The 18703-nt window shown below is 35.6% G+C and overlaps 1 protein-coding gene across 2 annotated transcripts in view; it reads left to right on the forward strand.

The window, feature by feature from the left end:
• CHID1 (chitinase domain containing 1) overlaps nucleotides 1-18703 on the forward strand; it is a 131690-nt gene that overhangs the window by 85881 nt on the left and 27106 nt on the right. For both annotated transcript variants that reach the window (XM_014957432.1, XM_014957431.1), the window contains exon 12: nucleotides 16142-16222. In XM_014957432.1, coding sequence (XP_014812918.1) covers nucleotides 16142-16222 — 81 coding nt within the window. The remainder of the gene's footprint in view (nucleotides 1-16141; nucleotides 16223-18703) is intronic.

The following is an 18703-nucleotide window of genomic DNA, read 5'->3' on the forward strand; positions in this document are numbered from 1 at the left end:
GCCAATAATAACTGTCAGCCCTACAGGTGTGTTTGCATTTTGGAGGAGTGACAAAGTGGGGCTAAATCATGACATCTTAGTTATTTTGAGTATTTGACTATGTACCATTTGATAGATTACCCTGCTTGTCTTGCCAAGGAGAACACTTAATATTCTATGGTTTTATGTCTCATCCAGAAATGTTGCTGGCATTAGGAGTTACAGTAAGCTGAAACTTCATGGGACTGTACGTTTACAGAAACGCCATGTTTATCCTATGCTGCAGCCCAAAACTTCAAAGCGGCAAAAAATATGTGTAATTTGTGATCTCTAAAGTGTTTGTAATTGATGGAGTTTCTGTTATTTTCATTTCAAAAGTAAATATTTCCCATCTTTCAGTCTTGCAAATTTCCAGAATTTCGATCAGTCTGAACATCTTTTTTGAAACCTCAGATTTCACAGCATCATTTACTTATTATCACTCATGCTCATGATCTTGCAATTGTGAAATCTCTGAAGCATATCACAATGAAGTTACAGCCACAATGTCCCACCATGGTACTATCATAATACCGCCTCCACTTATGAGATTGGGTTGCTAAATAAAGTTTTAGTGTGCTACAGTTACATTCTTCAAATTATGTTTGGAGTTTTGCAACTAATATATTTGCTACTTTGTCATACCAATTGGAAAATAATTTTGATGTTGCTGTTTCATTTTAATGAAGAAGAGAGAAGTTAAAATCATTGTAATGAATCTATTTATGTATTAACTGACATTACATTGGCACAACTTTTTTAGAGTCAGTTTTCAGTAGTAACCAGTCTATTTTGAAACTTGGTAATGCTCACAATGGGAGAAGTGAAAAAAAAAAAAAGCATAAAAAGTATTATCTTTTAAGGTCTTTCTGAGCATATTTGCATGGTGTATGTTTCTAAAAAGCAAATGTTATACCAAATTTCAAAATCCTTAATCCTTCAAGTGTATTGTACAATCAACTTGACAGATTATATCATTAAGATGCCAGGTCTGCTGCAATTAAAATTCAGAACCTGGTTCTACTTCTAATGTTTTTAAAATACTGTATAGTTAACATGCTTACTTAGATTTACCTTGGGTGTCTCCTGGCAAGGTTTATGCACCAAATCAGCACTTGTTGAAATAGTTCAGTATCTCATCTCCTCTTATCTAATTTTTCCTGGCCCACAAACTTTTCTGGTGATTGACAGGTTCTATTAGTGCTTGTTTCCATATGGAGGTTAAACCATGACTAATGGAACTATGCCCCAGACATTTTTATTTCCTAGGTGTCTCCCTCATCTACTGCAATGGCACCTACTTGCCCCATGGGAAGACAAAATTGAAATAGGTGCTCAAATCAAGATAGGTTTTTACATTCACCTAACTGATTGCAGCATGTATGGGCAAGGAAATACAAATGATTTCTGGTTTGTTACTTATTTCTTGGTTCAAGGGGATGTGTAGCAGACAATGGCATTGGCTGGAGGTTGGTCAGTCTGGTTGAATGTAGCCCTTAGATGAAAGTTGCTGTGTAATTTGTTATAACATACTTGATACTTAACATAGGCTTCCAAGTACCAGAACCGGGAACTACATTTAGAATGCTTTATAAAGTGAGTGAAACAGTTTATCACTTGTAGTTCATGTTTCTGCAGTCATTTCTTACAAATTTCTAATATTCTGTTTGACGTCTTGACAACTTTTGTGTGTTAGACTGATGCTAACAAAGAAACACCTATAGAAACACCATGGTCATTTTTCGGGGTGTTAACAACATATCCGGAACCAGTACTTTACTTTTCTTGTAGTTATTATTTTGTGTTTGTTGGCATGAGATTTTGGTTGCTATTTTACTGCCACATAATTAATTGCTGTAAACTTCTGCAACTCATTTCAGTCAAACTTGGTTTTAATTAACTCTGAATATTTTTGTATCATCAGCAAATTTTGCACTCTTACTGACTGCTCCTTTTTCAGATTTTTATGAATATAGATTGAAAAGCAAAGGTCACAACACAGATATTTGTAAAAAGCTGTAGCTTACTTCTCTCTGTTGTAAAATCAACCACTTACTATTGCCAGATAAAAAGTCCATATGTCTACTAATTTGATGGAAAAGCCTATTCAGAGCAGAACTATGGATTCCTATTGGTACCTTCTTTCCATCTTGACAGAGTTTGAAGTCAGAAAAACCTGGGCTTCTGAGATTTCAGGAATATAAAATTATGGCGAAAGTTCATAAAACAGCTGTTCTCTCTTTCAGCAATGCCTCAGTATGCCCAATGTTACTTGCAGTCTGCCTTTCCACTGCCCTTAGTAGTCTTTTGGTCACACAGATTAGTCTCCTTATGCCAAAGCAGTTGTTGCCTTCCAATTCTGTACTTTCACTTGCTCAAAATTAAATCCACACACCATGTTCTGCTCCCATTTACCTGCTGAGAGACAATGAATAGCAGAAAACTGTAGGCTGACAGACCCACGCGTTATGGTTCTTTGTAAGTGACATCCCGTGCCAGCCCGAGTGCTGAACCTGGGAATGCTCAGATCTGGAAAATGGTTATGCAGCTCTCTCCTGTGTGTGAGCCAGGCTGACACCCTTGGAGAAACACTGCCCACCAGTCGTAGGTTCACCATACTCTTCCTCTTGATCCCTCTGTAGACTGCAGACCACTGTGTAGCTGGAAGTAACTGGATGGTGTGCAGGTATTTCCCAGTGTTCCACTGCCAACAAAAGCAAGTGACATGCAAGTTTTGAGTTGGGTACACCTTCACTCCTCCTCAGGCTTAGCATTGCAGAAGGGCATGAACAGCATCAGGGAATCTTCGAATTAATTAATTTTTTCATGAGTGAATAATGCATAAATCCAGCTCTTACTGCCACCAACAATCCATGTTGTTTTGTAATGAAATATGCATTTCTTTTATATTTGAAAAATGTAAAGTACATTCATTTTGTGGGTAGTGCAATATTTATGATCTTCTTAATTATTCATTTCAATGGGGTTTTTAAGTTTGTAAATATATTTAAATGAAATGATAGATGTCCACCCTGTCCCTTACCAATGCTTCAAATAAAATGTGATAGATTTGGAACTCTTGAGACCTGCTCTCTTTTTCCTAAAATGAAGCAGCTTGACCATGCGTACACTTCTAACAACCACTCATTTGAGACTTATCCATGATGATTACAGTACATTTGCCTGAAATAATTTAGCAAGACATTTTGTTGGATTTAGAGGGGTAAGACTGTCCTTTAACTTTGTTACCTACAGGTTTTAACAAGGTTATATGGTTTTCTGATTCAAAGTTGCGACTGTGCACTCCTCAGTTGGCAAGATTGTTGCAGCATGCTTAGGTTCCTCCCTCTGCTGCATTGGACTGCTCTCTGGGCTTTGTGAACCCCCATACAATTGTGGATTTCTTTGTTCACTTATTCCTGTACATCTGATTTTATGGCACAAGTAGAAAAAAAAAATCTTTCTTTTTCTTTTATTAAAAATTTCAGTAATGTTCCTTTAACTCAGTGTACTGTAGGCATGTCACTGTAGGAAGGGAGCTGCCCAGTATTTTGATGAACAGATAGTTCAAATGCAGCACCTAATGCTGTCATGGAACAAGTGTTTAACACAGTGTAACCACTAGACTACGATGTGCCTTCCCAAGTAGTTTCTTATTCCCCCTGAAATCATATTTAAATTCAACCATTGTCCTGTCTGACACATCACTCTTAACAGACCATATATTTACTTTTACAAGGTCCTCTTCTGCATTTGACCTGGTTCAGCTAGAGAGTGTTCCACAAGTTAATTAATTCTCTTTGCTCACATGCCTCACTGGGACAGTCAATCCCAGAGTGTCACTTAGCGTTTTTTGGATGTATTTAATATTCTGTTAGTGAATTAAAGCTGAGTTCAACGTTCAGTGCATAATGAACGTCTTGGGGGCCACTTTGAGGTTCTGTAACAAGGCTCTTGCTGTTCAATTCTATTTTGCATTATCTGGGAGGCTTGCTGAGGATCAGACTTCCTCCCCTCAGCTGTGAAAGTGTGCTAAACCAGATCCCTTTCCTGTTCAACTCCAGCTGTGAAAGGCTTGAGCAACAACTGGTAGCTTTTTCTTGAATGCTAATTTTAGAGATTCTCTAGTTGGCTATTTGTGGCCAAAGAAAAACAGAAAAGCTTTACAACCGTCAAGTATTTTACTCTTAAGCAGCACCTAAGCTGCCTCACAATTTTTCCCCTTTTTTGCCCTTAGATAGGGTTTTTAACCTATTCCTAATGCCTTTGAAAAGAAGATAGAAGTAGCACAGTGCAAGCAGATAAATTGTTAGATTTAATTTTTATTTTCAGTTAAACCCTCTACACTGGGATTCTGTTTCAGAATTTTAGCCAAAAATAATTCCTATGTCTCAGTTATTGGCTTAACTAGACTTCAGAGTAATGTTATGATGTGCTCATAACTGGGAAGACTGATCTTAGTACTGCTGTGTCTGGTGTTGTTCTCTTCCAAATGTTTGTGCGCTCACTTCTTTCTAACGAGAGATGGTAGTGCTGGTGTTCATTCAACAGCATGACTTTCCCGACTGTTAACTTTTCCAATGCCTTATTTCACCTTTGGAATTTTTCCCAAGTTTCAAGGAGGTAGCTGGTATTTCAAGATACTAATTCATAGATTTATTGACATGTAAATATCAATGAACGCCTGCAACAATGTAACAAAAAACCCCCTTTCTATAAAGATCAGTATCAGTCACATTGCTTTTATAGTTAAGAGTATTTTCTGTTGGTTGCCTGCTTGCTATTTATATACTCCAAGGATTTTTAAATTATTGGGCTTATACATATAGAAGAAGAGGATGAGATCAGACTTCTGCAATCAAGGATTGCTGCTGAATCCTTCATAGTCCTTTCCTACATGAAAACAGTTCCAGAATTTCATTATGAACAGGTTATACAAGTACATACAAGTTAGACCTGAGTCTTTTTATGTAAGCTTCTTCAAGAACTTTGGAAGGACTTCCTATGGGTATGACATTCAGGTTGTAAGTTTCAGCATGTATATTAAAACCAGGTATAACCTTGTCTTATGATGGGGATATTCCATGTTCATAAATGAATTGCTTGTAACCGTAAAAGAGAGAGATGAGTAGCAAACCAGCAACAAAGTGTTTAACTCTGGTGGCTTTCCTATGTGCTAACTCCTAGGTCCTGGTCCCTCAAGATTTACTAAATTGATTTGAGCAAAACATGCTTTCAACATCTAGTTCAGCACTGTACAATCAACAGGAACTTCAGCAAGCAAACTAAATATTAAAGTTTTTTATGAGTAGTGTAGTGAAAAAGACATTTTATTCTTCTATCTCTACAGATATAATCCACAATGTAAATTGAGTCATTTTTTGTTGCACACGAGGGGCCAAAACTAAACACAACATTCCAGGTGTGGCCTGACATGCACTGAGGAGAATGGGATAATGACTTCTTTATCTCTGCTCGTGATGCCCATGTTGATGCAACGTAGCATCCTTTTGACTTTCTTTGCCGCAGCAGTACACTGTTTACTCATATTGAGAAGGAAAAATGTTAATCAAGTCGGTGGTTACTTGTTTTTTTGAAAATTGTATTAAAATTGTGGATTAAATCTGCTTCAGAAAACTATTTTTATAATAATCAGTTATTTACCAATACAGACCCACCAATTTTTACCAAATTGGCAGACTTCTGTTCCTATGATGATTTTGAAAACATAGCTCTTGCTGGTGAAATAAGTTAACATCTCTGCCTTTTCCTCCATATGGAAGGTGAGATGCTCAGAAGATTAATTGGATAATACCAGAGAAGCATTTAGAAGATGCCAGAGCATTATGAAAATAACAGTTATTCCACCTCACCTGTTCTTGAAAAAAATCTGAGGAGAATTTTGACAAATAATTGTTCATGCTTCTGAATTTTTCATAGTTTTATGGAAAATTCTGGAATGGGTGAAGTAGTCTTTATGTACCTGTAAGATGTATTTTATAGTATTTTCTCCATTTGCAAGGACTTCTTCTATTTTTGTGTTATGAGAAAGAAACTTCTTAATGACTCTCTAACCAGGTTTTCTTGCATGATAAATCACAACAGCAATGTTCATTAGCCTCTGTAATGCTTTGGAATACATAAATTATGGAAGTTATTAGTATGTTTTGCATACAATGATTGCATAGATAAAATACATTTTCAGTGGCGTTCAAAGTTAAACAACCAATTAGTCAAGTTTAAGATGTGCTGAAGTTATATTATTCTGTGTTTACTTGGTTAATGAAAATCATCATCTTAGCTATTTTCAGAAAAAGATGTAAAGCTCCAGTTTCAATTTTTTCAGTACTGGCCCATGCAGAAAGATTTGTCCCATACATAAGAAACAAATGTTTAGTGTATGTGGGGGTGGAGTGGAATACCATTAACAGTAGCATCTTACAATCTAACAGATCTCACCTCTGAGATGTGACTTTCCAGTCTTGACTAATGAATGTACTGTTTCCTTAGTAGCTGTGAAAATCAAACTAAACAGCAGACTGCATAGTCTTCTACTCCCCTTTGAATATACTTTAAGAGGCAAGTCAAATAGTAGCTGATGCTTGTTTAAATAGTTGTGGAATTCCTAATCCAGTAGACTTCAGTACTGTATGGAAAAACTGAAGATGTTTGTATTATATGCAGTATATAGTATCTGTATTATACTGTCTTACCTTTCAGTAGAATGGCAGTAACCTTGGAGGTAAAATGTAGTGTCCCATATACATCTTTTTCTAGCAAAATCTGTTTTGTGCATATAAGTTATTTATAACCATAGTGTATTTCTGTCCTTTTAAAACACTTCTTTGATTCTTTTCATTTATTTTCCTTTCTTTAAATATGATACATGTGTATGAATCCTGTGATTAATTCTGATGCACTTGTTGTATCAGCTACTCTCATATTAATGCTGGGGTGGTAAAGATGGTGATACTGTCCTATTTTTTATCACCAGAAGTTCATACAATATGTCCTCCTGAGAGCTTTCAAGTGAAAATATTCAAGTCTTTTATACTGAAATATTTCATAGACTTTAAGATATGAATCTTTAAAACCCCAAATACATTTTAAGAATAAAATACACATAAATTTATGTAAGGTTAATATCTTTTGAAAACAAAGCAAAAACGCGAACGTGGTTTTTGTTATAATATCAGAATATTATGTTTAATAATAATCACACAATTTTACTTGTAAATTCTCTGACATGCATCTGAAAATCAAATTAAAAAAAAAAATAAGCTGTTGCTGTTTACACAGTGAAAAATAACTAATTTTGACTGCTAAATAAACATTTTGGGTTTATTCCTATATTTTTGTGTTTAATGTTACTGAAATATCTTAATGTTTTGGGTAATTTCTTAATTTATGACTTAGCTAAATTCTTTTGGAAATATTTGTGGAACTTAATGCAAGCATTTCTGTTCTGACACTGACTAGCAGAGGAGCAGAGGTAGGTTTTGCATATTTGTTCGAGGAAGAAGAAATGTGATTGATTTGATGCTGGCAAAATGGTAGTTGTGTGGCTTTCTAAAGCACTTGTGAGTCTTGGTTTGAGTCATAAGTTGATTTAACTTGCTAAGGAATTCATAAGGTCAAGAAGGAAGGTTTAGTGGTGAAGCTGAAAATCAGAAATCAGTCAAGAATTTTATTCTTCTGTTATGTTTGAGGTTGTGGTTAGTGACAGTTAATACAGTTAAAAAATTGTAGTGATTTCCATCAATTTTAATCATTAGAGCTCACCCTTTTGAAAAAATGATTTAACCACTGGGTAAAAGCAAACACAAATATCCTGTGTTAGCTTTAAATTTAGAGTACCCAGTAACTCAAATATAAAGGTAAGAAAACTTCGATATGTTACTTGAATTTTATTATAAACATCATGGATATATTTGCTGGAATGAACCAGTATCTGTGGTTCTATGAAGTTTGTGTACTGTTGTTCTGCACTCAAAATTATAGAACCAATTCTTTACAGAATGATGTTTCTGTATCTGTAAAAATTGAGCACCCTTTCTGAATTCCTTTTGAATTACTTATCCTTTCATTGTGTTAAAAATAAAATTTTAATCTGATTGACCAAATTCAAATGGTGAAGAGAATCATTTGCATTAGCTGTACGCTAGAGCAAAGTGCTCCTGAAGTTACACAATCTTGCCTTATAATAAACTTCCCTTAAACTGCTCTTCTGTTAACTTGGTAACATCTTACCTTCCACTTTCCCTCTGTGACCAGGCTTCCTTTTGGGGTCACAATGAAGATTACCTGGAACGATGTAAAGAAACTTCAGGAGTTTTTATAATTTTCTGATATATGTCTTAAATTATATTTTCCTCTATATCTGCTGTTGCTGTTGCAATATTTCTGAAGAAATATTTACGTATTGTGAATAGTTCATTGCTGCCCTTGCAGGGAGAACTCACTGTTCTACTATACAAAATCCCCAGAATTATTGTCTAGATTGCCATTGCTTTTGTCTCATTTAATTTATAACATTATCCCAGACTTCTGTCTTTCAGAGGAAGAACTTGTTTCCAAATAGATTCTTTATTTTTATCAGTAGCTTTCCCACCTGTGTCTTAATTGCTTCGTCTTTATGCATCATCCTTAAATGTGAAATGCTGTGACAAGTTGATGGTTTTATGAATTCTTTCAGCACTCTACTTTTCAATATGTTCTTACTGTGTTGTGGGTACCAAATTGCAACAAAGGCGATAGGTTTGAAAGTGGGGATGCAGTTCAAAACTGTTCTGCCATGGGAGAAGAATCTGTAATACTGCCAGTCAAGTTCATTAAATTATGTTGTTATAGCAACTGGCTAGCCTCTTCCATGCTTAAAATATCTTGTGTCAAATAATTAATACTGCCTAATTGTATTTTATTGCAAAAGAGGCAAGTAATTAAAGAGGTTCTTGCAATGGCTATGGGGCCAGAAAGGCTCAGAAACTACTTGTAAGAGGAATATATTTCGTGAATATGAATTAATAGGTCTCATAATCTCCCTCTTTATTCCTCATTCAAAAAAAAGTATCCAGCATATTTGAATTGCTGTTGCTTGCTTAGAAATATTACTGGATAAAAATTATCTCTTGGCCCTACTCTTCTGTTATTTTTCGCTTTGTCTCCTTTCAGCTAAACAAATCTGTAACATGTATGACATATTTAGAATGTCCCTGATGTGATATCCACATATACAAATGGCCCAATAAAATCTGTTTTAGCCTTTTCAGTGTGTTTCTCTGTATTTGGGCTGTCAGTTGTGTGTTGCTGCAGGTTCTTTTGTTTTTCCTCCTAGTTTGGTCCTCTTCATGGAAACTTTCTGAGCATTTGATCAAAGACAGCAATCATCATAATCCACAAATGTAGAGCTTTGTGGGGAAAAAAGATTTCTCGCAACATAATATCTGGGAATTCAAGTCAGCAAGTGCCAAGATCAGTCAGAAAAACTAGTTCGACCAGTTATGGAATCAGAGCCGACTGAAAAGTCAAGAACCTGCATTTTTTTTAATGGTCTGTAGATGTAATTTTTATTTCTCTTCAGAATTTCTGGATTTGATTCACTAACCATTTTTTGCTGCTGAGTTCAGAATCTGTTGTCTGGCAAAGACAAAGAGAAAACTGCCGTCCTGAAGGAAGGGAGGGACTGAAATAGAAGAGCTTCTGAAGTGACGCAATAGCTGTGTAGTAGACTACAATGTGTATAAAGCAGAATTGAGGCTTATTGCAATAGCTGCAATGGAATATGAAGAGGAACAGATTACAGCCCTCCACCTTTTGTGAAAGTAAACACAATTAAAATAATACCCGGCAAAAGCCTTCCAATCCTGAACACCTCAGTAAATCTTTCAGTGACTACAGTTGGAACTTTCTCATCTAATCCAAGCACTATGTTATTTATGTTCTTGCACTGTAGGGCTTTGCATTATACAGTTGACAGTCCCATCTGTTTCTCTTTTAGCTTCACTATCATCCTCTTCTTATGTTTTCTTTACTTAACAAGGTCATTCATACCTCATCTCTGTGCATACAACTGTAGCAGAAGCTTGTGGGGCACAGGGAACTATTCCCAGGTGGCACCTCTGCCATATGGCTTTGAAATGGCTCTTTGCAATGAGAGGTAAAGCTTTACTACTCCCCTCAGGCTTACCTTAAGATAGAAAAGTTGACTCATTTTTGGCAATGAACCTATTCAGTATTTTTCCAGACTTAATTGAATGGAATCCATTCTTTTAATTAAAACGAGCAAATACTTCTCTTGAGTCTTTGCAAAAAAGTAATATTCTCTGATGAAATCAGGAGAAAAAGGAGAATGATAACATTTTTTTCCCAACAGTTGTTTCTAAATTGTACTTTTAAAAAAAAACAAACTACAAAAAACCCCAAACAAACGAACAAAAACCAAACAAAAGCCCCACCAAAACAACAACCAAAAAAAGACATTGTTTCTTTATTTCATATTGTATCAGTCTCTCTTCCACAATGCTTTTAGTAATTGATGGCTTGTGGGATTTCTGCTCTTTAACTTTGCTTTGGGCTTTCTGGATTCACCTTCTGTTACATGCATATCATAGAGTTTTTTAATGTTTAACTTGTTTAGATTTACATTTAGTAAGTGTTTAAAGGACATTCTTCTTCTAATCATTACACAGTTGTACTGGTGATTACTCTGTGTATGGGATGACTTGTGTAGGGAATGCAAAGTGATAGTATTTGAAAGTGTTATTGCAATTTAATATGTTTGCATATGGAACCACTTTAGATACATAAATGCTCTATTGTTTTACCTTTGATAGTGTACTACAAAAAATTGTGAACACTTACTGTCTGAATTTGTTCAAATAATTGCAAAAGGCAAACTTCTATCATTCCAACACAGCAACAGGATCTATTTTGTAACTTCCCCAGATGTTAACAAAATTGTAGAATGTACACAGATCCTGCATATGCTGTGAGTATAATTCCCCTTTACACTGTTCCTTTGAATCAACATTTCTTCAAGAAAACAAAGATACTGTGTTGACAGAGTGCTGTATACCTGGTAGAGGGCTGTAGTTATGGTTAATATGAAAAGTAGTGCTGTTTTATTTAAAGGTTAAAAAAAATGCATATACATAACTGTTAGAAGTAAAATAGTGTTCCATTTTGAAATTTCCAGTCAATTTAAAGGGAAAAAAATGTAGCTGCCATCATTTTATCCCTTGATTTGCACTTCAAGTATTGCCACTTGATTTAAGTCACAGTTCTTTTGGAAGCCATTTTTAATAAATATATGCATATTGGTTTTTTGCTTTAAAATCTGGTCTTAACCTTAAAAATTTTAGCAGCCAGCTCAGATATGTTTGTTCAGCAGAAACTAAACAGATAAAAATATACAAATATTTATCAGTTACAGCAAAGGTACAGATGTTCTGCTGTTTTTCATTATTAAAATTGGCAGACGTTTCTTTAAACCTGAACACTAGCACCTGAATATGCATTAGTTTAACTAAATATCAAGAGATTTAAAATCCACGTTCTCAAGTATTTACTCAACTGCCCTGATGAAGATAGTTTCCTGAAAGGGCATAAATCCATTCTCATTGGATAAAATACAGTTTATTACTTAATAGCCCATCTTCAATTCAAGTCATACCAAAACCAGAGGAATTATATGCCATCTAGATTATTGTAAGGCATGTTAAAAAAAGTACTAACCGTTGAAGATTTGCATTATTTATGAGAGATTAATAGTCATTTGCGTGAATTTGTCATCATTCTATCTTTTCAAAAAACAAAGCTGAAAGACTTGTATTTGTTCTATTGCTGTAGATCCAGAATAAATCTGTATAACTGTGACTAAAACATGGTCAATTGAGAGGAGAAAAATCCATCTGCCAAGTATGAAAAAAGAATTTGAAAGTCAGCAGAAATGTTCTTCGTTCTTCACTTAACTTGGCCCCAAAAGATGGAAAAGAGTATGTAGTTCATAACTTCATAGGACACTGAAGGTTTGTAGAGTTTACTTATCTGCCATAGATTTTCCTTTAGTGTACTCACCTTCTTTAGTTATAATCCTCACAGTCAGGGATTGAATTTATGACTTCTTTCATATGAAGGTGAAACTATCTGCTCTATTGCAGCAGATAGTTCATTTAAATTTTTTACTGCACATCTGTAACTACTTCATGCCAAAAAAATATCCTTGAACTGTGTTTCTTTTATCTTATAGAAAATGTTTGGTGTTCTGATCTTCAGAGGCTGAACTTGAGACAGGACAGATGATAATTAAAAGACATGGAATAGCTTTGAAATGTTTTTCTGCTTTGTGAGAGCTAGGTTGCAATACCAAAATTTAATTGACATGTCAGGTAATTTCAGTAAAAATTGGAACAAAAGAACCCTGAAAATTTTCAAAAACTATGTGTGTGATAACCTGGAATTCCTTTTTTAGTCAGATTTCTGAGCAATGAGAATTTGGCAGATTAAGCTAAATTGTAATAGCAAAATTTGCTGAGTTTTGGTCTTTGCTGCCTCTAAATGTCAGAGAATACTACAATATGCTTTCATTTAGGAACATAACCTGAAATAGTTTTTGAATGAATTAGTTTTAGGAGACCACAGGTAACATTTATCAGCAAGCTAGAGCAGCGCAGTAAGATACACAAAACTTGCACAACTCTGTAATTTCATAGCTTCTTTGAGATAGTTTATCACAGTCACTCTTACAGAATCAATTTTTTTTTGGTAAGGAATTACTTAGCTACTACTATTTTAATTTGAATTCTTGCATTTTGAAAGCATTTTACTATGTATTTTTGAAGTGAACAGAAATAGGCATAATTAAGTAGTGGATATTTTGTCCTTGTTTGTCATAGCAGCACTTAAAATTACAATCCTAGGGCTCTGATAGGTGGGAGTATGCCAGTGTCCCAGGTGGAGGAGATAATACCATGAATTTGTTTGTTGTGTTGACGTTAAGACCATTGTCAAAGGCATTTGATTTGATGCATTCAGCAGGATGTTTGGGATCTCAAAGATCTGCAGCAGAGCTACACAGGATAGTGGTGAATGCTGCCACCTTGCTTCTTGGACTGTTCTTCCTGTAGTTTAAGAATTAATGTCATAGACACTGAAATGCAGGGCCACGGTAGCAGAGTCTGCCTTAAAGAGATTTGAAGGATGTGGATATTCCCACTACTTCCAAGGGAGAGGGCTCTTCAACAACTGGATCACTGGTACGGGGTAGCATTTTGTATCAACTTTGCTTTCACAGGTCATGTTCTACTGAAAACCCACTGGTCATGCAGCCAGGGAGAAGCAGGCAGAGATACTGGTAGTGGACATTGTAGGCCTGAGTTTTCAGTGTTTATCATACTCTTAGCTGCTGAGGCAGCTTGGTAAAAAAAGAAAGCTAGTAAGTTAGGAGCTGACAGATGAAGAAGCAAATAAATTACTCTGGATAGGAGTATAAAAGCAGATGTGAACTGGGACAATGGCAGTAGAAAGAGGGATAAATTAGAAAGAGAGGAGAGAAAAATAGAAATAAGCATGAGCCAAAAGGAAGCAAGTGAGGTGAAAGGTGGAAAGAAGAAGGAAGGCTGGCTGTGATGAGCTCTCTGCCCATCCCTTTTCCTCTTGGAGAACCTGGAAATGAATCTAGATCTCTTGTACCCCAGGCATACTCGTATCCCATGCTTGTCTGGTTCAGTGTGACGGAAAAATTCTCAATTTTATATTTTTTTTTAATAACTGCGTATCAAGTATTTGTTAAGTACTGCCTAGGCTAGGAGATAATATGTTAAGAATGGATAAGCATTAGTTTGAGTCAAGCTAATGTATTGTGTTGAGTCAACACAAGTTTGTTGTGTTACAGGTGCTACAGTTTTACGCAGGAACCCTTCTGTTTCTGATGCATGTAGTAAGATAGCTCAGAGAAAATAGGAAATGTGGCGTATCTGGGAGATGTTGCCTGTAAAGCCCCTGTATGTTTTACTGCAAGAAAATGAATAGTGACTGGGGCAGATGACTACAGGAAGGGAATGGATTGATCCCAGATTAGGGCAATAGAAAGCCTGTGTGAAACAGCTCTGGTTTGTTGCTGCACCTCTTCCAAACTCTTCACAGCAAACTTATTTTCTGGTTGAAAAACATAAAACTTGATTTTCGGAAGCATTGAGTACGCAGTTGCAATTGAAGTAAATAGGAGCTTATTGTTTTGAACATTGTAGTTTGAATTTTTGTTGTCCTTAATAGAGACAATGTTAAAACCAAGTTAATACATTTCAAATAAGTCCCCCAAAATTAATGGATAGTAGTGACAATTTCGGACCACTTTTTATTTTTTTCCCCCAACTCAAGATTGGAACTAGTCTCACCATTGTGTACGTGATTTGAAGATAAAGTTGTTCATTTTTGCTGTTATGTTCCGTGGTGATAAATGCCTAGAGGCAGAAGAAAGGGAAATAAATTTTGTGTGCCTGGTGAAGACGAGTTCTCATTAAATACACTCCATGCCTGAACAGCTTTAAAATAATAATATACCTTATATATAAAAGGCTATAATAATTGCTTCAAGTTGCATTTCTAATTTTAAAGCTCGTTCATATGTATGTTGAACACTTTAATTGTTTTGGGATTTTTAGCAAGCAAAATTAGGATTTTTCATCTAAAATCATATATTCAGAACTGCGTGCCAGGATGTCTTGGCTGGTAATTCTTGTTTTCTGGGCTGTAACATCTTCGTCCCTGTTCTACATAAATCTTGTCTCCTGTCATTACTGAAGTTGCCATTCTGGAATGGGGCAAGGTGTTAAAAGCTATCCTTAAATTTTAAGTATACAAAACTAGATCTCTTTGCACAGCAAAAGAGAGAAGATATTCCCTGCAATGCTGAATGTTGTAAGTGCATTTAGACTAATACCAAAGGAGAAAACAAATCTTTTCAAACTAAGAAATACAAACATTTTCTCTTTTTTTGGAAGTATACTGTGAGGTGGAATTTCAGTGCTGTTGGAGTCAGGATAGTGGCTGATGGAAATCAGTTATGACATCTTTTGCATAGGAGATGGAAATTTCTTATTTAAAAATAAGATAATCTGAAGGCAAATTTCTCCGTGCAAATCCTGTCACGAGCAGAGAATTTATTGCGAGAATGAGACCTGTTGTGGAAGAGATGGTTTTGATAGATTTTGCAAAAACAGAAAAATAATTTTAATGCTACCTTATATGTGTGCTTGTGGTAGCTTTATATAATCATGATAGAGTACTGATAATGGGACTTTGAATTCAAATTCTCAATCAATCCCCAAGGAAACAAAAGAAACTGATAGTGCTTGCCCTGTGGCCAGAGAAATCCCCTAATGTTTAGCCAGGAAGGTTTTCAGCAGAGTTAAGTTCATCCTTCTTGCTGGCCAAAGATGCAGAAGATACAGAGACATGTGATAGAGACTTCTCTTATTTCTCTGACACCCATGTGGCCTCTGTCATTGGCAGTATCTTGCCATCTTCTGGTCTTCCTTACATGAGGCAGCAAAGCAGCTTTGTTTCTGTTGTGCAGTCAGAAATGCAAACACAAGGAGACACTGTCTCTACAGTGAAAGGACAGCAAGCTAACCAAGAACATGAATTTACAGCACATTAACTATTCCACACCAGTTCCCTGCACAGTTTTTTGGGTACAAGTAGTATTCTGTCCTCACTTTGTGACAAGTAGGTATGAGGTAAGTTATCCCACATTCAAAATGTCCATGCAAGAGAATAAGGTGAAGAAGCTAGTGGTGGAGAAAATTCATATGCAGAATTATTTAGCAGTAACTTCTTCTTGAGAACAAGCTCTTTGCAAATTTCACTTTTAGACTGCCTTTATGGATTTGTCAATTGATGAATGTTAATTAATTCATTGCCTAAAAAAAAAAAAGCCTAAAAATGCTAACATGGCAAATTTTAAAGTGGCTGAGGAAATCAGTTGTCAGCAAGAAGATATTTTTGATATGGTATTCAACAGCTAAACATGGTAAAACTGCTTTTTTTCAGAAATTTCTGCAATGTAATTTTACAACTGCTTTTTTAGAAAAGTTAATTCCATATCTATGTTTTTAATTTGTAGGTACATTGAAACCTTGAAGGAGCACAAACCAAAAATTGTCTGGGATGAACAAATTGCTGAACACTACTTTGAATACAAGAAGTGAGTTACATTTATTATCTTACCATTCTGCATGAATTTTTGGGCACGGTCCAGTACACAATGTATTAATAGTTAACTATAGTATGCAACTGAATTCAGCAAATGGAAATTCTGCTGTTTGTGATTTGTATGTCAACACTGAACTGCAGTATAAAAGAGTGCTTTGGGTGAGAAAAGTAAATCATAGAAAGTTTAATGAAATAACATAAGCTAAAGAAATCTTTAGAAGAGAACTCTGATGAGTCCTATCATACCATGAATACCATACAAGGTATTCATCAAAGTTATCTGCTGACTGTATGTTAATCAGATGTTCTGAGATTAGTACTGTGAGTTGTTAGGTGGTTACCAATAACTTGACCAACAATAGTTCTGGTACAAGAACCTGGTTTTACAAGTCCTAGTGATAAGATTGGACAAGCAACACCCTTCCACTAAATGGAATGGACTCAAGAGAAGTGTAATGAGAATAATATCAAGTGACTTCCAGTTAAAGTTTTTTAAAGGACTGAAAGCATGAAGGGAAAGGGTAATAACTTTCTTTGTCCTTACTTTTTCATCATGAAATTACAAGAGAAGTCCTGAAGGTAGGAAAAATCCATTTAAAACAGGTTTTAAAAAAAACCTGAGCAACGTCTTATTAAGCCTCAGTGATAATTTGCTATTTTTGTATGTAAATATACAAAACTATGGTAAAAATATGCAAACAAAATCCTGCTACTTCTATAAAACTGTGTCTTGTATATTACTCAGTACATTGGTAATGTGAAGGCGGCACATCACTGAAAATGAGTAAATCACATTCTAGGGTGCTTTAAGAAAAAAAAATCAGGTCTTCTTTGTTATTTCCAAAATACCTTATTGGTTTAAATATTTTTAAATGTAAAAAGAAAAAGAAAAAAAGAAAAAAAAAAGAAAAAAAAAGTTCTACTGTTCTACTTTTATATTTTTAGTTTAATTTTAAGGGTTTTTTTCAGCCTGTAATTTTCTTCTGACTTCTCAGCAACATGTATTTCTTATCAGAAAAAAAAAATATTTACCTGTTGGTCGGCAGTGTTTTAATTTATTTTCTGTGTTTGTATGAAAGGACTGGGATCTCTGTTCCCTCATATTTAATTCTTTGGTATTCTGTTGCAACATTACTTTGTGCCAAACAATTCCAATGTTTTTCATGTTAGCTAAAAAGGAATAAATCAAAATCAGAAGCTTTGTTTTAGTGGTCTTTAATGCACAATCCAATTGGAGACACAATGACCACTGGATGAAAATTTGCTCTCAAAAGAGTAGATCTGAAAGAGAAAAATATTTCCTAAACATCTCCTTGCAAACCGAACATGTGGGAAAGGGAGAGCTTGTCAGTAGTACTACATCATTTGCCTTTGAAAGCCAATCTTTGGAGATTCTTGTTTGTGGGCTTCCTGGAGGAATTTTTGATTCATAAAGTGCACTGGATCTGAAAATCACTCCAAACTTCACTTGCTGCGCTGTGCTTCGCAGGCAGCCGTGTAGCTCAGCACGGCTGCAGTGGTTCCGCTGCCTGCAGGGGAGGGTTATTTAAGGGAACTTTTCTTAGTTCTCACTTTGGTTTGCAAAGGTTCAGTTCCATTGCTGGGGATGGCAGCCAGGCCTGAAATGCGCTTCACTGGTTCACTGGTTCCCATCTCGCCTGGAAATCTTTCATGTCTGCAGTTGCTAGGAAATCAAATCATGAATCTTTAAGCAAAGCACAGCTTTGTAGCAGGCAGAGACTAAATATTACAAATAATTACAGAAATCTGTTGTCTCTGAGTTCTTGTCCCAGTGCACTTCACAGGTAAGTATGGATTTACATCAGTTGGGAGATTTTAGGAGCAATGCCTACTCGGTCGGTCCACGTGCTCTGCATTTCCTCCTAGCCTAACTGGTTAAGTGGTGCTGTGAGGCCACTTGTAACTCATCCTTCTCGTTATTAGTGGTTTAAAATGCAGCCTTGTTATCTGTGCCCAGTGTAGCTTGTTCTGTCTGTATGTTTTATACTGCTAGCATTTAATTTAACCTGAAAGATAGTAATTTCGGGAACTGGGGAAAATCTTTCGCAGTCTGCATCCGACAACTAAATGTCTTCATCTTTTTCAGATGTGCATTTAGTAGGCACAACTGCCTTTTACTATCACAGTTTTATAATCTAGTTGCAACAAGGCAGCTCAGTTTACTTAGATCTAGTATCAGACCATCTCTCTTGTGAGATCTCTTCTTGGATCCTCTATCTTTGCTGACAGCGTTTTCACCTCTTTTAGGAGTTTTTCTCCTTAAAGGCCACTAGTAGGGGGTAAATAAGTATCTTGCCTGACTCTGCCTGCATGCATTTTATTTCATTGTAACCAGTTCACACAGTGTTATGCCCAAAGAAGTTTGGAACTTTCATCTTAATCATAAAAGTTACCTGATTTTTTCCCAGAAGTTGTGTTAGTTATTAGGAAACTGTGCTCTGTTCTATAGATG

This window comes from Calidris pugnax, unplaced genomic scaffold (assembly GCF_001431845.1).
Source record: "Calidris pugnax isolate Ruff unplaced genomic scaffold, ASM143184v1 scaffold211, whole genome shotgun sequence".
NCBI lineage: Eukaryota > Metazoa > Chordata > Aves > Charadriiformes > Scolopacidae > Calidris > Calidris pugnax.